At 37.8% G+C, this 15980-nt stretch overlaps 1 protein-coding gene across 1 annotated transcript; it reads right to left on the bottom strand.

Annotated features, from left to right (window-relative positions):
* Positions 1-1456: 1456 nt before the first annotated feature.
* Positions 1457-15086, bottom strand: LOC100376164 (calcium-activated chloride channel regulator 3A-1-like). Its single transcript, XM_085506063.1, has 16 exons — positions 14842-15086; positions 13442-13700; positions 12863-12995; positions 12168-12301; positions 11954-12064; positions 11311-11478; positions 10193-10373; positions 9963-10084; positions 8308-8476; positions 6502-6755; positions 6120-6294; positions 5339-5511; positions 4893-5079; positions 3709-3831; positions 2418-2561; positions 1457-2160 (listed from the first exon to the last, which is right to left on the bottom strand). Exons 1-16 carry the CDS (start codon positions 15084-15086, stop codon positions 1457-1459), a joined length of 3282 nt encoding a protein of 1093 aa, XP_085362189.1.
* Positions 15087-15980: the final 894 nt, after the last annotated feature.

Here is a 15980-nt window from a genome sequence, read left to right as displayed (position 1 = left end):
CGTATGATATCAGGACACCAGATAGAGGCGATAGAGCGTACCTATACCAACACCCAAGCTGACTACAATAGGTGCTCTAATGTAAAGCAATTATCACTGTGTAGGATAAAATGTGGGTCCAATCCATCTAGCCATTTATCATGTCACGTTTCTATTTATAAGTGGTCGCATATAGCCCCCGTATGACGTGGCCTAGTAAGGGAAAGAAGAGTCTTAATGTGGGACATAATTTATTGTAGGACTCAAACCATGAATTAAATAAGTTACCAAAGGGAGATTGACACACGTTTATAGAAATCACTTCTTTATTCTTAGCCCGTAATATGTTAATTTTACCAAAGACATTAGTTTCTAATGTGACAGTCTTTACATACCTTACATGAGAAGAGTGCCCAATTGAAGACAACTATTTTGGTCCGAAAAAACGGTGGGCGTTGAGCAGCTCGTGTTCGTGTGATTTCTTGTAACAAACACTGTATATTACTCAAGTTGTGTGCGACGCTATCAAACACGACGCAACGACATTTGCCCTTTATTCTAAAGTTTGAAACAAAGAAAATGTGTTTCCAACCCGAAAATTTAATAAAACAGTCTGAAATACGAGTATGACATCTAATGAAGAAAAAGTAGTTTTGAAAAAAAGGGATCACATTCTAATATAGGATGATTTGTATGTATGTATCAGGTTGGCAAGACCAGTAAAAATCACTATTTATATAAACTTTGTGTTCTGTGGAATTTTTTTTTTTTAATAATTTCATTAGAATATATGATAAATGAGGACCAAACGGCAACGAAACATGATGTAAACATAACACAATGTAACATTGCTTATTAGAACCTCAGACTAGTATTACTAGTCTGAGTTAGAACATTTTATTAGCATTATTTCGGTTTGAAATGTATACACATCATCTATGGGTAACAGTGTCACGTGACATTTAGTATGTTTGAGTTCGTCATGGATTCCACCATGTTGTGCATCTTCCTCTTCTTTTGTGTTCTATGATACCAAATTTACTGTGGGTGATAGTAGAGAAGTCAGTCAAGACGGTATTTACGCTTCTGAGGCTAGTGAACAACTAACTTTTTTTCAGATACTACTAGTATACACTTAATAAATACAATAAAAACAGATGTCATAGTCATTACTGTAAACTTGAAAGGGTGCCGCTAATGGACACTAAAACAGTAGTTGGTCCAACCCGTAGTTGGTCCGGAAGGCAATCAAGCAATGTAAATAACCTTGCGTGTTACGTAACGTGGTAACAGACATTGTGTCTGTCTATTCCAGACATTTACTACTATGACAACATAAAGAACGAGATGCTCGTTTTAGACATATTTTATTTGAAACTCACTTTTTTAACTTTTTGAAGATGACGTCAATGTTTTATTGTTGTGGAAATTTATATTTTCAAAAACAGACTGAGCATATTTTTTGAAGTAGTATGGTCTAAGACTTCTGTTCAAACCGCGCTGTCAGATTTTGAACGCGGAATGTCACTTGGACCTCTTCAGTTCCAGTCTGAGTTTGTGGAGTTCCAGTCTCAAGTTTTTGATCGGACACCACGCTATTTTGCATAACCTGTCCAATCGGGCTGTTAGTACGAAGTACCCGCTTATGTGGCGCACCATTCGTAAGACTTTCACCCGTGTTGGTATTACTACACTGTAGTTGCTGGAACCTTGACGCTATGTTTGCAACGGACCCAGTTGTAATATTTTCTAAATCGTTGTTGGCTGGGTATCTAATGGAAACTTCGTCTGCCGTCGTAACCTCATTCACTAGACCAAAATTGCTCTTGTCCCCCCCTTCACGTGTAACCACGTGACTCGGAATTCTTGGTGAATTCTCCGTTTCTATGTTCTCTGCTCTCATCCCCGCACCCTCACGGTCACCGTTTTTATTTCCTTTCGCCGCCTCTGTGTTCTGATTATCGCTGCCTTCCCGAAGTCTTCTTCGATAACAGATACGAATTAGATATACTATGAGAACGACCAGGAACACAGCTACAACAATAATAGTAACGATTGCTACAGATACCGGCAACTCAAAGTAACTGAAATGCTTCATGGATGCGGACACGATGTTGGACCTTGGTGACTTGCTACCGGCATCGTCTACGGCAACAACACAAAACACGTAACTTATATCCCCTGTGAATAACATGACATAATAAACCATTAAATCAAAATATTCATATCATTCATTTTATGCTGTATACTTTGCACTGAACGTCTGTTAAACACGACTGTGGCAATTTATAATTTTGCAATATGTACGAGAACATTTATCCCTCCCTTTCATCTCCACATAAGAGCAGCAACAATGAAAATCAGTATAATCACAGTCCCTCAAGATGGACTGTGGTATAATATACGATGAATCTTATCTACCTCTGTGTAACACATACCTTGTGTTGGTACATCTATAATGTACGTTTTTAGTTGCCCGGGCGGCTTAGGGTAGAATAGACGATCACTGACAATGTTGGTGGATTCATAATCAGAGTACATTTCATTAAAATCATCACCAAACCAGATTTCGTAATTTGTAGCTGAAAAAACAAACACTCCATTATTGAAGAGGTCAAGTTATGACGTAATGTTCTCGTCGGAGTTGTACTATGTGTTGGTTGAAGATAACTGCGGTTACATACTAATATTCAAGGTACATGGGATATCAACATTCTCCTCTTTAAGCTTGTAGTTTTCCGTGTTTTTACAAATTTTTCCCGCATCTTCCCAATCTCATCTTCAGAGCTTTATTTCAATTGATATGTGTTATTATATCCGTAATCGTATCGACTGTTTCCTTTAAATATATTTGGATATTTTGTTATTCCTTTCTGACGAAAACATGCATTTTCTTAATAATGTTCCCTAAATTCATACTTTTTATGCATTTGTCATGAATTTGTTTACGCGTATCTGTTGACCGACTTAATTAGCTGATTATTAGCAAATTGCTGTGTTATGTCTGTCATCGTTTAGGCCTATTTGAAGTTTTGGACGGAACTTGGCTCAGTGATTTGGAACTAATTATGAGATAACCGTCGCTATTCTGACTACGAATTCTGACAGTTGGTATTCGTAGTTATTAATGTAGTGAACGATTAATCAAAAGATATGACGTATTCAGTACTTAGTGTGATTGGCTTTATGATTGAAGGTTACGCCCTAGAGTCTTTTTACTGTTTTGTAATTGGTTAGAGTTTTGAAAATGAATAAAGTTGTTTGAGTTGGTCTTGGCGTGTACAGCACGACAGACGCAGTCGAGAGTCCAGTCCTGGAGAGTCTTGGGTGAGTCTTGGGTCAGCCTTGCGCTAGTCTTGGGGATTTTTCCCCAGGGCGCTGTGTCTTATAGAGTGCTCGACTGATCGATTAAGACGAGAGTTGAAACGTATTTCGTTGTGTGTGTCTTATTTGACTGTAAAGTATAAGTGACTTTCCCGATCCCGCACCTCAAGGGGACGCGGTAGAGAGAGACGAGACGAGATTCCCCCCTGACACGTGTGGAGAACCCTAGAGGGAAGAGAATTCCCCCTGATACATTTCCAAAAAAAAAATTCAGGCAACTATGCACGGATGGCCCCGATACCCACCGTAATGTCGCACAGTCACCAATATATATCTCGCTAAATCTCGCGATAAATCCCTTTTCGAGATTTTTGTATATCACTATACATTGTACATACAACTTACCCTGTCCATGATCCAGGTCATCTCCTGTTGATGTGAATGTTAATGTGACTTGCTTGTCGTCGTAGGATATATGTTGCACTCGCAGGTCCATTATTTTAGCCGGGAAATATATGTCAGTATTTCCTGAAACAATAAAGCAGTATTTGTAACTGTCGACAATCGTAACATGTAGCATTCAGACAGACGGGAAACATGAGTTGTGTACACCCTAAATACCACGGCACATCCCCCCAAACAACTTAATTGTTAAACAGTCATTATTAATATTTTTGGATTTGTATATCATTTTGTTTTATGTTGTATCCTAATATAGGAACAAATGTGTATGAGATGAAAACGTTGTCAGGATTCACGAAAATGAAACTATTTTGATAATATCATCGAACGAATACTGCCATGTTTGCTGTCGATGCAATGATTGTATTTTACTATACCCTACTAGTTACAATATCGAATAAAAAGATGTAAAAAATCGCAAAAATCCTCAACTTTATTAAAATGCTAAACTTGTCGGAAATTGTCTGACTACACAATTAACATTCTCTTTCCGATATCACATCAGCACTGAGTTGCCACAAGTCAAAAGTACCACCGAACTTACCAGTCGGCATAGCGTGGTGGCTAAGCACTGCGCTCGTCAGTGATCGCTGTGGCCTATTTCAAATTCTACCTGGGGTCTATCTCTGGCCTGGATAAGTAGGCTATAGACTTACTGCGAAGGCCAAATCCATTTCACCCTAGGTGAGTATATCATAGGCTCACTGGGAAAGCCAAATTCATATTATACTGGTTAAAAGGCGGTGGTCGTTGCGCCGCGCATGTGCAACATTTGCACTAATTACCGCCGGTGACTCCATTGATACCTGCCAATCACCAAAGAAATTACATAGTTAAAGCTTAGTAGCGTCTCAGCTTGTACTCGTTGTTCTGCACAAGTCAAAGTCGCCATCATTGTTCATACGAGTCCCGTATTTCGCGCATGTGTGGCACGACGACCACCACCTTTAAGGTTCTTTTGTTTGATCCTAGATAGCAAATGAATTTGCCCTTGCCTTGGTGTTACCAAATTGTTCTACATGTCATTATCTTTCGTATCTGCACTGGAGCAGTCATCTAAAAGTGGTTGCTATATGCGCTCATACATGTTGGGTACACGTATACATGTATCCCATAATTACCCACACTTGTATTACCTTCACATGCAGCACCAACACATGAAAAGCTTCCTCCATTTGTAACTCTTTGAAACTCTCCGGTTGTTACGTCATCGATGTTTATCACATCTAAAGTAAGATCGTCTTCCACAGCACCAATTCCCAGTTTTCTATTTTTACTCGTCACTGTGACGTCACCTGCATTATTCACTCGAACCTGAATAGAGCCACATACTTATGCCAGTAGTTCAGTATGTCAGTAGTTACCCATAATGCAATGCAATTACGTTATCATTTTCGCACAAACGCGAATGATGAGATGACATAGATTGTTAAAGTCACATTTTACTCCAATTATTCAAAAAGAATGGTAATCCGAATAATATGTTGACATCATTGGAATAAAGTATGAAAAAGAATGAGCCTTCCCAGTTTGAAATATAAAGGGACAGAAGAACATGACAATTGTTTCTCACCTTAACGCTGTATCTACTGACGCCATTGAAATTGGTGAAATACGAAGAATATATCCCATCATCCTTCACGATATCGGCACCAGCCCCATTATCATACATATTCAAAGTTACGCTTCCATCACGCGGTCTTTCTACAGTTGCTATGACAACTGCATTTAAAATTGGTATGTAGCCTATGAGACAGGGTAGAGTATTCGACTAGGTTAATAAATAATAAATAATTTATTAATAAATAAATAAATAAATAAATAAATAAATAAATAAATAAATAAATAAATAAATAAATAAATAAATAAATAAATAAATTGTGGGGGACGATACGTTGCGGTTATGGAAATGTAACGAAATATAGTATGCAAAATTATCTGCTACACAATCAGCACCAATCACCACAGAAGAACGACTTAATGAAAACTCACAATTTATTCACTAACGGAAAACCCGCTGGCAATCCGGAGACTTACAACTCGATATCAACGATACAACACAAATTGTAAGAATGATACAGAATTTCGACTAGGTTAAGAACACACTGCGGTGGTTTCTACCACGTTCGCATTCATGTCGTCGTCTCACTTCAGAATCCGTATTTTGCAACAATGTATAAGTCAGAATGCAGTATTCTTACTTGTATAAAACAATCAAATAAAGCAATTAACAAATAATGCATGTTTCAATTACAATGCTTCACAGATAAATGATTCAGAAATGACTCCGACATAAATAAATAAATAAATAAATAAATAAATAAATAAATAAATAAATAAATAAACTGTTTTACCTTTACTGACCGATACGTAAAGTGTCAGTTTGTCCGGAGGTGTAATTGTTTGTTTACTCCACTGAGCTGTCGCGAGTATTGGATATTTGTCATTCCTATTTCTAGACTGTACCATGGAACTTAAATTCTGTGGTTCACTGGATGGATTGTAAATATATGCCGTCCACTCACCAACCTATCAATAATATTAATATATGAGTCTTGTTTCAGACTAAGATGTCTCCAATATTCGAATATAAGAGATTAGCGATGATCGTCATTCAATATCAACATGTAGGACTTCGTACAATGTCAATGTATGATTGTGAAGCAAACACATACAAACTTTTATATAATTTGCATTTATAATTTATTCTCTTATACATGGTGCTAGTTGTTTTACCTCTGCTATATCTTTTATTTTGATTCGCACAACACTGAATGTAGTGTCCAATTCATAGGTTTTTGATTCGTTGTTAAATGTCTCGCCGGATGGGCTGGATAACGTCACTTCCACCGGATCATTTCCGAGGTAGTTGAAATAAAATTCTGTTTTGAAGCCGATGGTATCATCTATATATACACTGGTAGATATACTACTCCTGCCTTCTATCATGGCTGTTTCGCTGTATAACATTATTGGACTTTCTAGGATACCTACATAAAACAAAATTCAAAATAATAACAATACCGGAAGTACATGACTGAACTTGATACGTTCGGCCAATATTTTAAAGATATTCTAAAAAGTAACAATCTTGACACACATGTTAGGGAAAGCGAATATAGGCATAACTGAACAATAATAACATTGTATTATTTGTGTTCGTGCTCTTCAGCTTTGTCAGTGACGCGCATAGATCACATGGGTCGCCATCGTCCGAATCGCACAGTTTCGCTAAAGCCGGCCATTCATAACCCGTGCGTGATCGTGTTTGGAAAAGCTGTATTTCACTGTAGCGAAACTAAGTCATTTGATTGGGCGCGCCAAGGAGCTGGCGTCACCAATGAGAGTTGCTGTATCATAAATGTGAAGAACAGAGAGCTCTTCCCAGATTAAAACAATAGCGGCGTGTAGGCTTCATGCTGATTCACCGTTAGTCAAGAACAGAAGGTCTATATTCGTTGACACGTTTCGAAAATTTATTATTCCAACGTTGAAAATTGTTTGTGAGCAAGTGAATGAGGACGAAGGAATGTCTAAATATTTGTGCAAACTGTGTTTTAGTAATTATAAACTGACGAAACTGATAACATATCGACTTACCCGATTCGGTCTTCGCAACACAGTAGAGGGGCTGTGTTTGCAACAAACACGTCATTTTCCTCAGACACAGCGCTTTCTTTTGATGATCAGTAAGCTCGTTCAGAGAATCTAGCAACACGTTTATTTGATTCCGCTATTTTAATTTTACAAAGTAAGGCCAAAAAATATTCGTTTTATTGCTCTCAGCGACTGACCGAAAAATATGGAATATCGGGTCGCGTTTTATTAGGCCAGAATTTTTTTATTCCTTGTGTGATTCTCAAAGAATTGTAAGTCAGGTCATTGATCGGAGAGAAGAAATAAAATAAAATAAAATATTATTTCATGTAATGACCTTGTTTCTCATCTGCGCGAGACTTTGCTACTTTGATTATGATACTCCCACGAAAATGCAACTTGGGTTTGTGAAATGAAGATAACAATATTTTTTTTAGCAATTGTTTGCACTTACAAGTAGGTGGGCGCGAGAAATTACGCTGAAATAAAATTTTATTTTTATTTCATTTTCGGCTCCTGTTCATTCGGCGGGTTTGCGAAACAAGGGATAATAAAAGTCTGGCCTTAATAGGCCCAAATACTAGTATTAAAAACCATTTTAAGCAGTAAAAATGTGTTTCCTCTAAAAATTAACGATCCCGGACCGTTGTTTGATCCCCAGGGTTCCCGGGGAGATAAGTGGCGACTTTGAACCTCGGATTGATCTGTATTTCTCTGAAAAAAATAATCTGACCGACCGACCCAATTTTTGCCTAATGCGCAGTTTCTTTCGTGAGTTCTGATTGGGTGATGCAAATGAGCCGAAATGAGTCTTATAATCGTTTGAGGGCGTGCGACATATAGTAAATCGTGGTGAAATCTGCCAAGGTTAATGTTGAGGCTTCGACCGAATAAATGGTCCTTGGCTGGCGAAGATGATGGGTCGTGAGAAGGCAGTATACTCACTTTTTTCTCGACTCGCACTGGCTGCAAGAGCTTCATTCAAACCATTTGAATTGGAGTCTTCGGAATAATAAAATGTCATGCCGTCAGTTGCCGCTGGTAACACTTCCAGATTTGTTGATGCGTCTGTACCAATACCAATAGAATCTACAGTTACACCCTTCTCCAATACCTGCAATATTGTCATATGTTTGATTGATTGATCGTGACTGACTGATTGATTAATTGATTTAATTGATTGATTGATTGATTGACCAATTGATGTATCTATGGATTGTTAGTCCCCGTTCGGACGTAGTCCGAAAACGGGGACTTATGGTTTGCCCTGTGTACGTCCGTGCGTCCGTGATCACCTGTATCTCGAACATGCATGGACCGATTAAGTTCAAACTTCACTCATACATCACACATTATATGGGACATATGCACATGCATTTTTTTCATGATCCGATTAACGATAGCCGAATAGCGGCCATTTTAAGGCCGAAAATGCATCAAAATCGCAAATTTGGTACATACATTAAACATAATAGGACCTTGATGCACGTCGTTTTTTTGGATCGGGTTCGAAATGGCCGACTGGCGGCCATTTTGTTTTAAAGAATTCAGTTCTGGGTCCGTATCAGTCTGAGACATGCTTGGATTGATCGAGTTCAAACTTCACACATACAAGGTACATCATGTCACAAATATGTATGTGCATTTGTTTCATTATCTCATTAACGATAGCCAAATGACGGCCGCTTTAAGGCCGAAAATGCATTGAAATCGCACATTTTCACCATTCCGGACCAGGATCGCAGTTATGCATGGACGGATTTTGTTCAAATTTGGTACATACATTAAACATAATAGGACCTTGATGCACGTCATTTTTTTTTTGGATTCAGTTCTGGATCCGTATCCGAGACATGTCTGGATTGACCAAGTTCAAACTTCACACACACACACACATGGTACATCATGTCACAAATAGATATGTGCATTTGTTTCATGATCCGCTTAACCATAGCTGAATGATGGCCATTTTAAGGTCGAAAATGCATCAAAATCACGTATTTTCACAATTCCGGAACCGGATCTCAGTCATGCATGGATGAATTTCGTTCAGATTTAGTGCATATATTAAACATAATATAAGCTTGATGCACACCAATTTTTCTTCGGATCAAGTTTAAAATGGCCGACTGGCGGCCATTTTGTTTTAAAGAATTTAGCTTTCGATCCATATCTCGGACATGCCTGGACAGATCAAGTTCAAACTTCACATACACATCATACATTATATCATACATATGCCTGTGCATTTGGGTCAGTCCTTTTAAGGTCAAAAATTCGTCAAAATTGCACATATTCACCATGGGTGAATTTAGTTCACACTTCATGCATACATTGTACATTATGGTACCTTGAATCACATTGTTTTGTTTTCCAAATCGGGTTTTAACTGAATACAGTTCGGCATCCATATCTCAGGCATGCCTGAACCGATCAAGACCACACTTCATACACATCATACAATGTGTTGTACATATCCAGGTCCATTTCGGATCAGAAAACTGAAAGTGGTCTGAGATTTCGGTCATGGTCTGCTTTGAATGTATATGTCACTCAAATATGAACGGAACGGGACGTGTCATTTACAATGACTTGTTTACCATTGGAATGATATCAGCAATCAACGGATCTCTGTTTTCTTCTCCGTCAGAAATAACAACAATGACACCACCAGCGGCGTTCCTTTCACCTTCCTCCAGAACATCAAAAGCTTTCAGTAAACCTATTTTATACAACAAAACACGTAGAAAAAAAATGAACTGTATTTAAACATATATTTTATTTTTGTAATATACCTTCATGATATTCGAATACTGTACTATGAACTTACCGCTACCGATACTTGTCCATCTTCCTACATTCTGCATAGACGGAACACGTGATAGTAATTCTGTTCTTGATTCGTTATTTATTAAGACTAAATGTGACTGAATTGTGGCTGTTGTACTAAATGTCACCACCCCCACTTCTTCACCATCATCGAGTGTATTTAAAATGTAATTACTCACAGCCTGGTGAACAGAGATGATATTGCGTGTAAATAATTAAGAAATAACCCCGACGACACTGGTTCAATGTTATATGTTGACCAAATATGGTAAACTGTTAAGAATCACTAAATAGAACCGCCGTTAATCCCGTATGTAGAAGAACAACGCTCTCGAATAGAATAATACTGTTACTTTTGTGGTCGGGGTTTCTACAGAGTTTGGGGGAACTCAGCAATCGTAGATTAGCTCAATAAGTTGGCAGGCTGGAGGTACGTACGGGAATCGTTACCAGGCGGTAAGGGTGTATACATTGAAAATATTGGAGTAGTTCAGTGTGCAACGCTTAGTAGATTTATTCCTAATGTACAGTAGATCCGATCCACGACTGACATGATGCTGTTTGTTAGTCCACAGGGTGACGAGAGTTCAGGTAAAGGAGTGAATCAATTGCGAACGAGATTCGTCCGACTTGCAAATATGCAAGTTCGAGCTGGGTAACTCTCCACCCAGTATACAAATGTGTTCTGAAGTCTCATCTTTCGTAAACACAAGTTTTTGTCATAAATCGTTCATTGTTCAAACTCATTGCTAGTCCATAGCTATTTCGATTGAACAGTCATAACACTGGTCCCTACTTAGAAGGTAACAGAATTCAATGAGCAATGGGGAAAGACAATAATATTGTTGTCAGTGGAGAAAGTACGCACGTGACGTAGACGTTAAGTTCTAAATATAAAAATACGTAATTTTTCAGGTTTACACTTTGTTTACAGAAATTCCTCACTAAAAATATTCTTTGTTAAATCAGATGTTACATCAAAAGACTCAGAACCTTTAGGTATACTAATTCGCAAATATGCTACTATTATACTTGTCATACGATCAAATTAAAAGCTGGGGTTTGGAAGACGAATTCCCAAAACGCATATAGCACATAGCAACAGGCCAGATGACTTACTTGGTGTAATTTATCAATTCGTCCATTTTCTTCCATACTACCAGATGTGTCCATTACTAACACTGTTCTCTTATTTCTTCGTTTTACGGTGCGAAATGTCGGCACACTGGATCCAATTTCGCGTGGTGGGTTCATTCCATTCTCAAAATCGCCATGTCCCCGTAACACCTGAAAAACAGTTGTCAATTTGAACTTATCCATTTTTTGCCCAGAAATCAAAGAAATATCAAGACATGGGATTCAATCCAGGTATTTCAACACAATACAGAAACCCAATCCGTGCTACAGCTAATCGCTTTCTGTGTGTTTGTCATTTGTGGTTCCTTGCATACCGGCATATGTCGGTTGATTCTCTTTCGGGCTCTCAGTCCGTTTCTTCAGTTCCAGATAAAATCATCCTATTTTTTTTCTAAATGGCAATTTTCGAATTTTCATGTAACAAAAAAATAAACTATTTCACATTTTAATGATTTTTCTGCCGAAAGGGGGAACTACGCATGGATTTCCTTTAAAAAGTATTTCTCGTCAGGCTGCGGAATACATTGGCGACGGAGACAACCGTGTCAAAATGATCTGCGTCAATGACGTCATTGTAAAGGCGCGCCCTCTCCTAACTGTACATCCAGCATCCGTCCCAACTCACCTCCCAAACACTTCTACCATCGCACAGTTGATTCTGTTTGTTCGGGGCTTCTCTATTATGTAAATTTCCAACGGACTCTGCGTGTTCTTCGTCATCACAGAAATCTACCACCTGGAAAGAATTATAATATTCTATGTCAATTTCTGTAATTTCAAAAATGAATACACTAGTATCTGATTTGCTATATACTGCCCTCAACCATATGGATACGTACATTTGGTAAAAATTGTTTGTACACAAGCGATCCTGTGTAATCTGTCGACTTCCGGTCATCTTGAAATCTACAATCAGCTTCCGGTAAATTGTCTACTATTTTACATTCGTCGCCATCGAGAGTAACTAGACGACCTACAAAATACGAAATTAACAAATATTATATAATAGTGTGTTATATTAAGTGTGTTATGTACATTCCTCTAGGATACTATATATCAATACACGAACTGTTACTTATTGTAACTGTGGCCGCATTTATGTATAATATTATACTATATTCTGGATATTTACTAGTATATTACTTGTCCATATCTCGTTTGGCGCACGTGACTTGAAATATCGCGTGATCATAATGAATTGTGGGTAACCGAGAAGCCTCCATACAATTGAAAGGAAAGTATCAATATTTTTACGGCGGCATCAAGTCTCTAAATCAGATCAAGACATCAATAATTATAATATGTTACGATAGAAAAATGTAAACAAGTGTTTCACGTATTGTCTCTGATAATGTTAGTGCACAGCATCCCGACACTTTATAGCTATTTATACCATCGTTTTGAACTTAATTTAAAACTTATTGCATGTTTTGAAAAACAAACTTTCATAGATAATTCAGGTTGTTTCATAGAAAGTATCGGAATGTGTGAATGTGTTAATTGGTTATTCTAATTTTCAGAGTCACATGTCTACCTGTTACAGCCAATGAGCATCTAGTTGCCTCTATTTGACCATTATCCCCGGCATAGAAGTATTGTCCAGTGATCGGACTTGGATATTCATCATATACACCCCATCTCAAATGACTCCATTCATGGACTAATACCTATAAGACAATTACATTTAGTATAACTCCAAATATCCACTGATGTTACATAGGCATGCTACAACGGTATGATGTGACCGAAAAAAAAATGATTTCAATGAATTTTGCAAAATATATTACAAAATTGGAAATGGAAATGAACACAGGACTTCTCCCATATTCAGATAATCCGTGGAAGTTCATGTAACAGATACACATTATTTATTGCAAACATTTATTAAATGCAAACGAGAAGTCATTTCCACCAGAGACGTCAAAATCATAGATGGTAATGTAATGTTATGTAATGAAGAATCAATTAGAAAACGATTCTCTTTTGTCAACACAGAAACATTCTGAACAATGTGTGCATAAAATAAATAAAAGTACATATATGCCAACCCTGGGCTATATATCGATGATTTATAACAAACTATATACATTATTGGAGCAAAGAAATAACGAACCTTATCATAGGGTCCATAATACGCCCCTGTGACAGGATTGGTTATGTACTCCGGCGTCAGGTGCATATATTGACCAATCTGACCGCAAGGAGATGGATTTATGACGTAGGGCCTGTGGCCAGTTCTGCTGTTAACATCCGGGTAATCGACGATTACGTCACTCTTGTCGTAACTTTGAAAGTCTGGTGTTTCATAATCGGGATTATCGCTCCAGGAATTGGGAACGAGTATGAATATGTCTTTGAAGAACGCCCGGTATCTGTAAAAGATATAAAGGAATGTTTCAAAGCAAAAGGTAGTGATATGAAACCACAGTCTAACACCAAAAATTACTGTACACTGGTCAATTTCCAGCACACCACCTCTCCCAAGTCTGGGACTGTTGTGGTGTTGGTGCAATTGACAGATAATCACGAAGCAATTCTTGCATTAACTGGATTGCAAAAAAGACGGGCATGGACAATTTAACATCGGCCCTAGTGGTCGGGGAAATGTAACAAGATAATGTACGAAAATCGACTTTATATTGTATTGTTATATTCCTCGATTTACGTACGATAAATTATGCCTGTCATATTTAACTTTTATAATACTCGCATTGAGGGATAATTTTTCTGATTACGCAGAGTTATATGCGTATAGAGAGGTATTTTCTGGTGCATAACCAATAAGTTTGGGTTATATTTTGCATAAAACCTGGTTCGAAGTTTTATTTTGAAGTTTTTTTTTTTTTTTAAATCCATTGAATAATAACGCACCTAGCACTTATCAAATGGCGAATACGTCAATTGCATTCGTCCGAATCCATTATAAGTTGATTTTGTCAGTGTCTAAACTTGAGGTGATTGGAATAAAAAAAGTAAATGTCAAAACATTTTTTTAGAAAACATTACGATTTCTGGATTCTAATTTGGTAATATAGTTGCCGTAAATAACTAAACACTTCATCAAATAACAAATAGTTAGCGTTTGACTTTCATGGGAGAGCATTGTCAAGTGACGTCATTCACGCTAACATCAAGGGTTACACCATATATTGTCAAGTGACGTCATTCACGCTAACATCAAGGGTTACACCATGTATTTACTGTTATGCTTCAATCAGTTTTTTAACATTTTTGTTGCCACATCTTTAATATAGCACCAGCCGACATGACACCTCTAACAAGTCCACATCGGAAGAACTTAGCGCGTAGTATCTGTGGTAAACGATATATGTCCCTAAACTCTCATACAAAGAAATTGCAAACAGGAGACACAATCTGCACAATGGACCGATGCGAAACGGGGTTCGGTTCTCTAACTCATGTGACAGCACTCCATGAATTCACAACTGTTAATATATGCTGATAGTAAACAGCTTATGGAAGCCATTCTAGTATTCGTGCAGTCGTACATACCTTGTAGCTTTGTAAAGAAAGGCAGATGCTTTGGTGAATATTTCTCGTATTCTGTCAAGTAGATGGGGGTCCTCGGGAACGTTCTCGTTGATTGCAATAACAATATTACGATACTCGTTGTTCTGTAGCGTTACTCTGCTACGACTACAATTTTCCACCGCACTAATTTGGACAAACAGCACAACTGTAACTAACCACAGTCCCGCGGTTGTCTTTAATGCCCTGTTGACATTACACGACGCCATTTCAGCTGAGGTGAGGTGGACTTGAAGTAAGCCAAAGAAACGTAAAATTTCCATGACAATGTGCCCTTATTTACTTTGTATGGGTAAACAAACACTAACTGTGACGTGTTCTTTGAAATTAGGTGTTGCAGTCTTTACAATGGACTGGTGTTACGTAAAGCGTAAAAAGTATCAATGGGGCATTAACTTGTAAGTGTATTTCATTGGATGCTGTTCACAATTGGCGAATTATGAGAATGCATAACAATGACTCATAGTGTCAGTGTGTTACTTTGGCGTTGTTAATTAAATTCGACTTACAACTACACCGTTGGTGGCAACCTAAACCTAAACCTCAGAGTATGAACATAATGTTAAATTACAAGTTAAAGCGCAGCAGTCGTCGCGCTGCGCATGTGTGACATTTGTATTGATAAACATTGATTTTCCCACAATCCAATGCGCTCTTCAAATGGAAATCACAAGTATAAGGTTTGACCTGGACGCGATTTGCACTAATTACAGTCGATTACAGTTCGATACCTTCCAGTCACCTAAACATACCTAATTAAAGCTTGGTAACGTCTCAGTTTGTACTCGTTGTTATGCGCAACAGTCAAATTCGCCATGTTTGTTTATATGAGACCCAAATATCTCGCACATGCGCAGCGCGACGACTACCGCGCTTTAAACATCAAAGATCTATACCATGCTTAACCCACAGCGATCTCAGCCCCATATTTACATACTGGATATGTATGATGTCTATGATTTATCACGTGCAAACTTGAAGATCATATCGCTCTGGTTCTATTATGGTTCTATTTTAATTATGTATTTATATGGTTGCAATAAATGACTGCGTCCAAACCGGGTTATTATAATATAATACGGGTTATTATAATATAATACGGG

This window comes from Saccoglossus kowalevskii, chromosome 12, assembly GCF_978046115.1.
Source record: "Saccoglossus kowalevskii chromosome 12, keSacKowa6.1, whole genome shotgun sequence".
NCBI classification, from domain to species: Eukaryota; Metazoa; Hemichordata; class Enteropneusta; family Harrimaniidae; genus Saccoglossus; species Saccoglossus kowalevskii.
The sequence above is the reverse complement of the archived record's forward strand: the minus strand, read 5'-3'. Positions and strand labels throughout refer to the sequence as shown.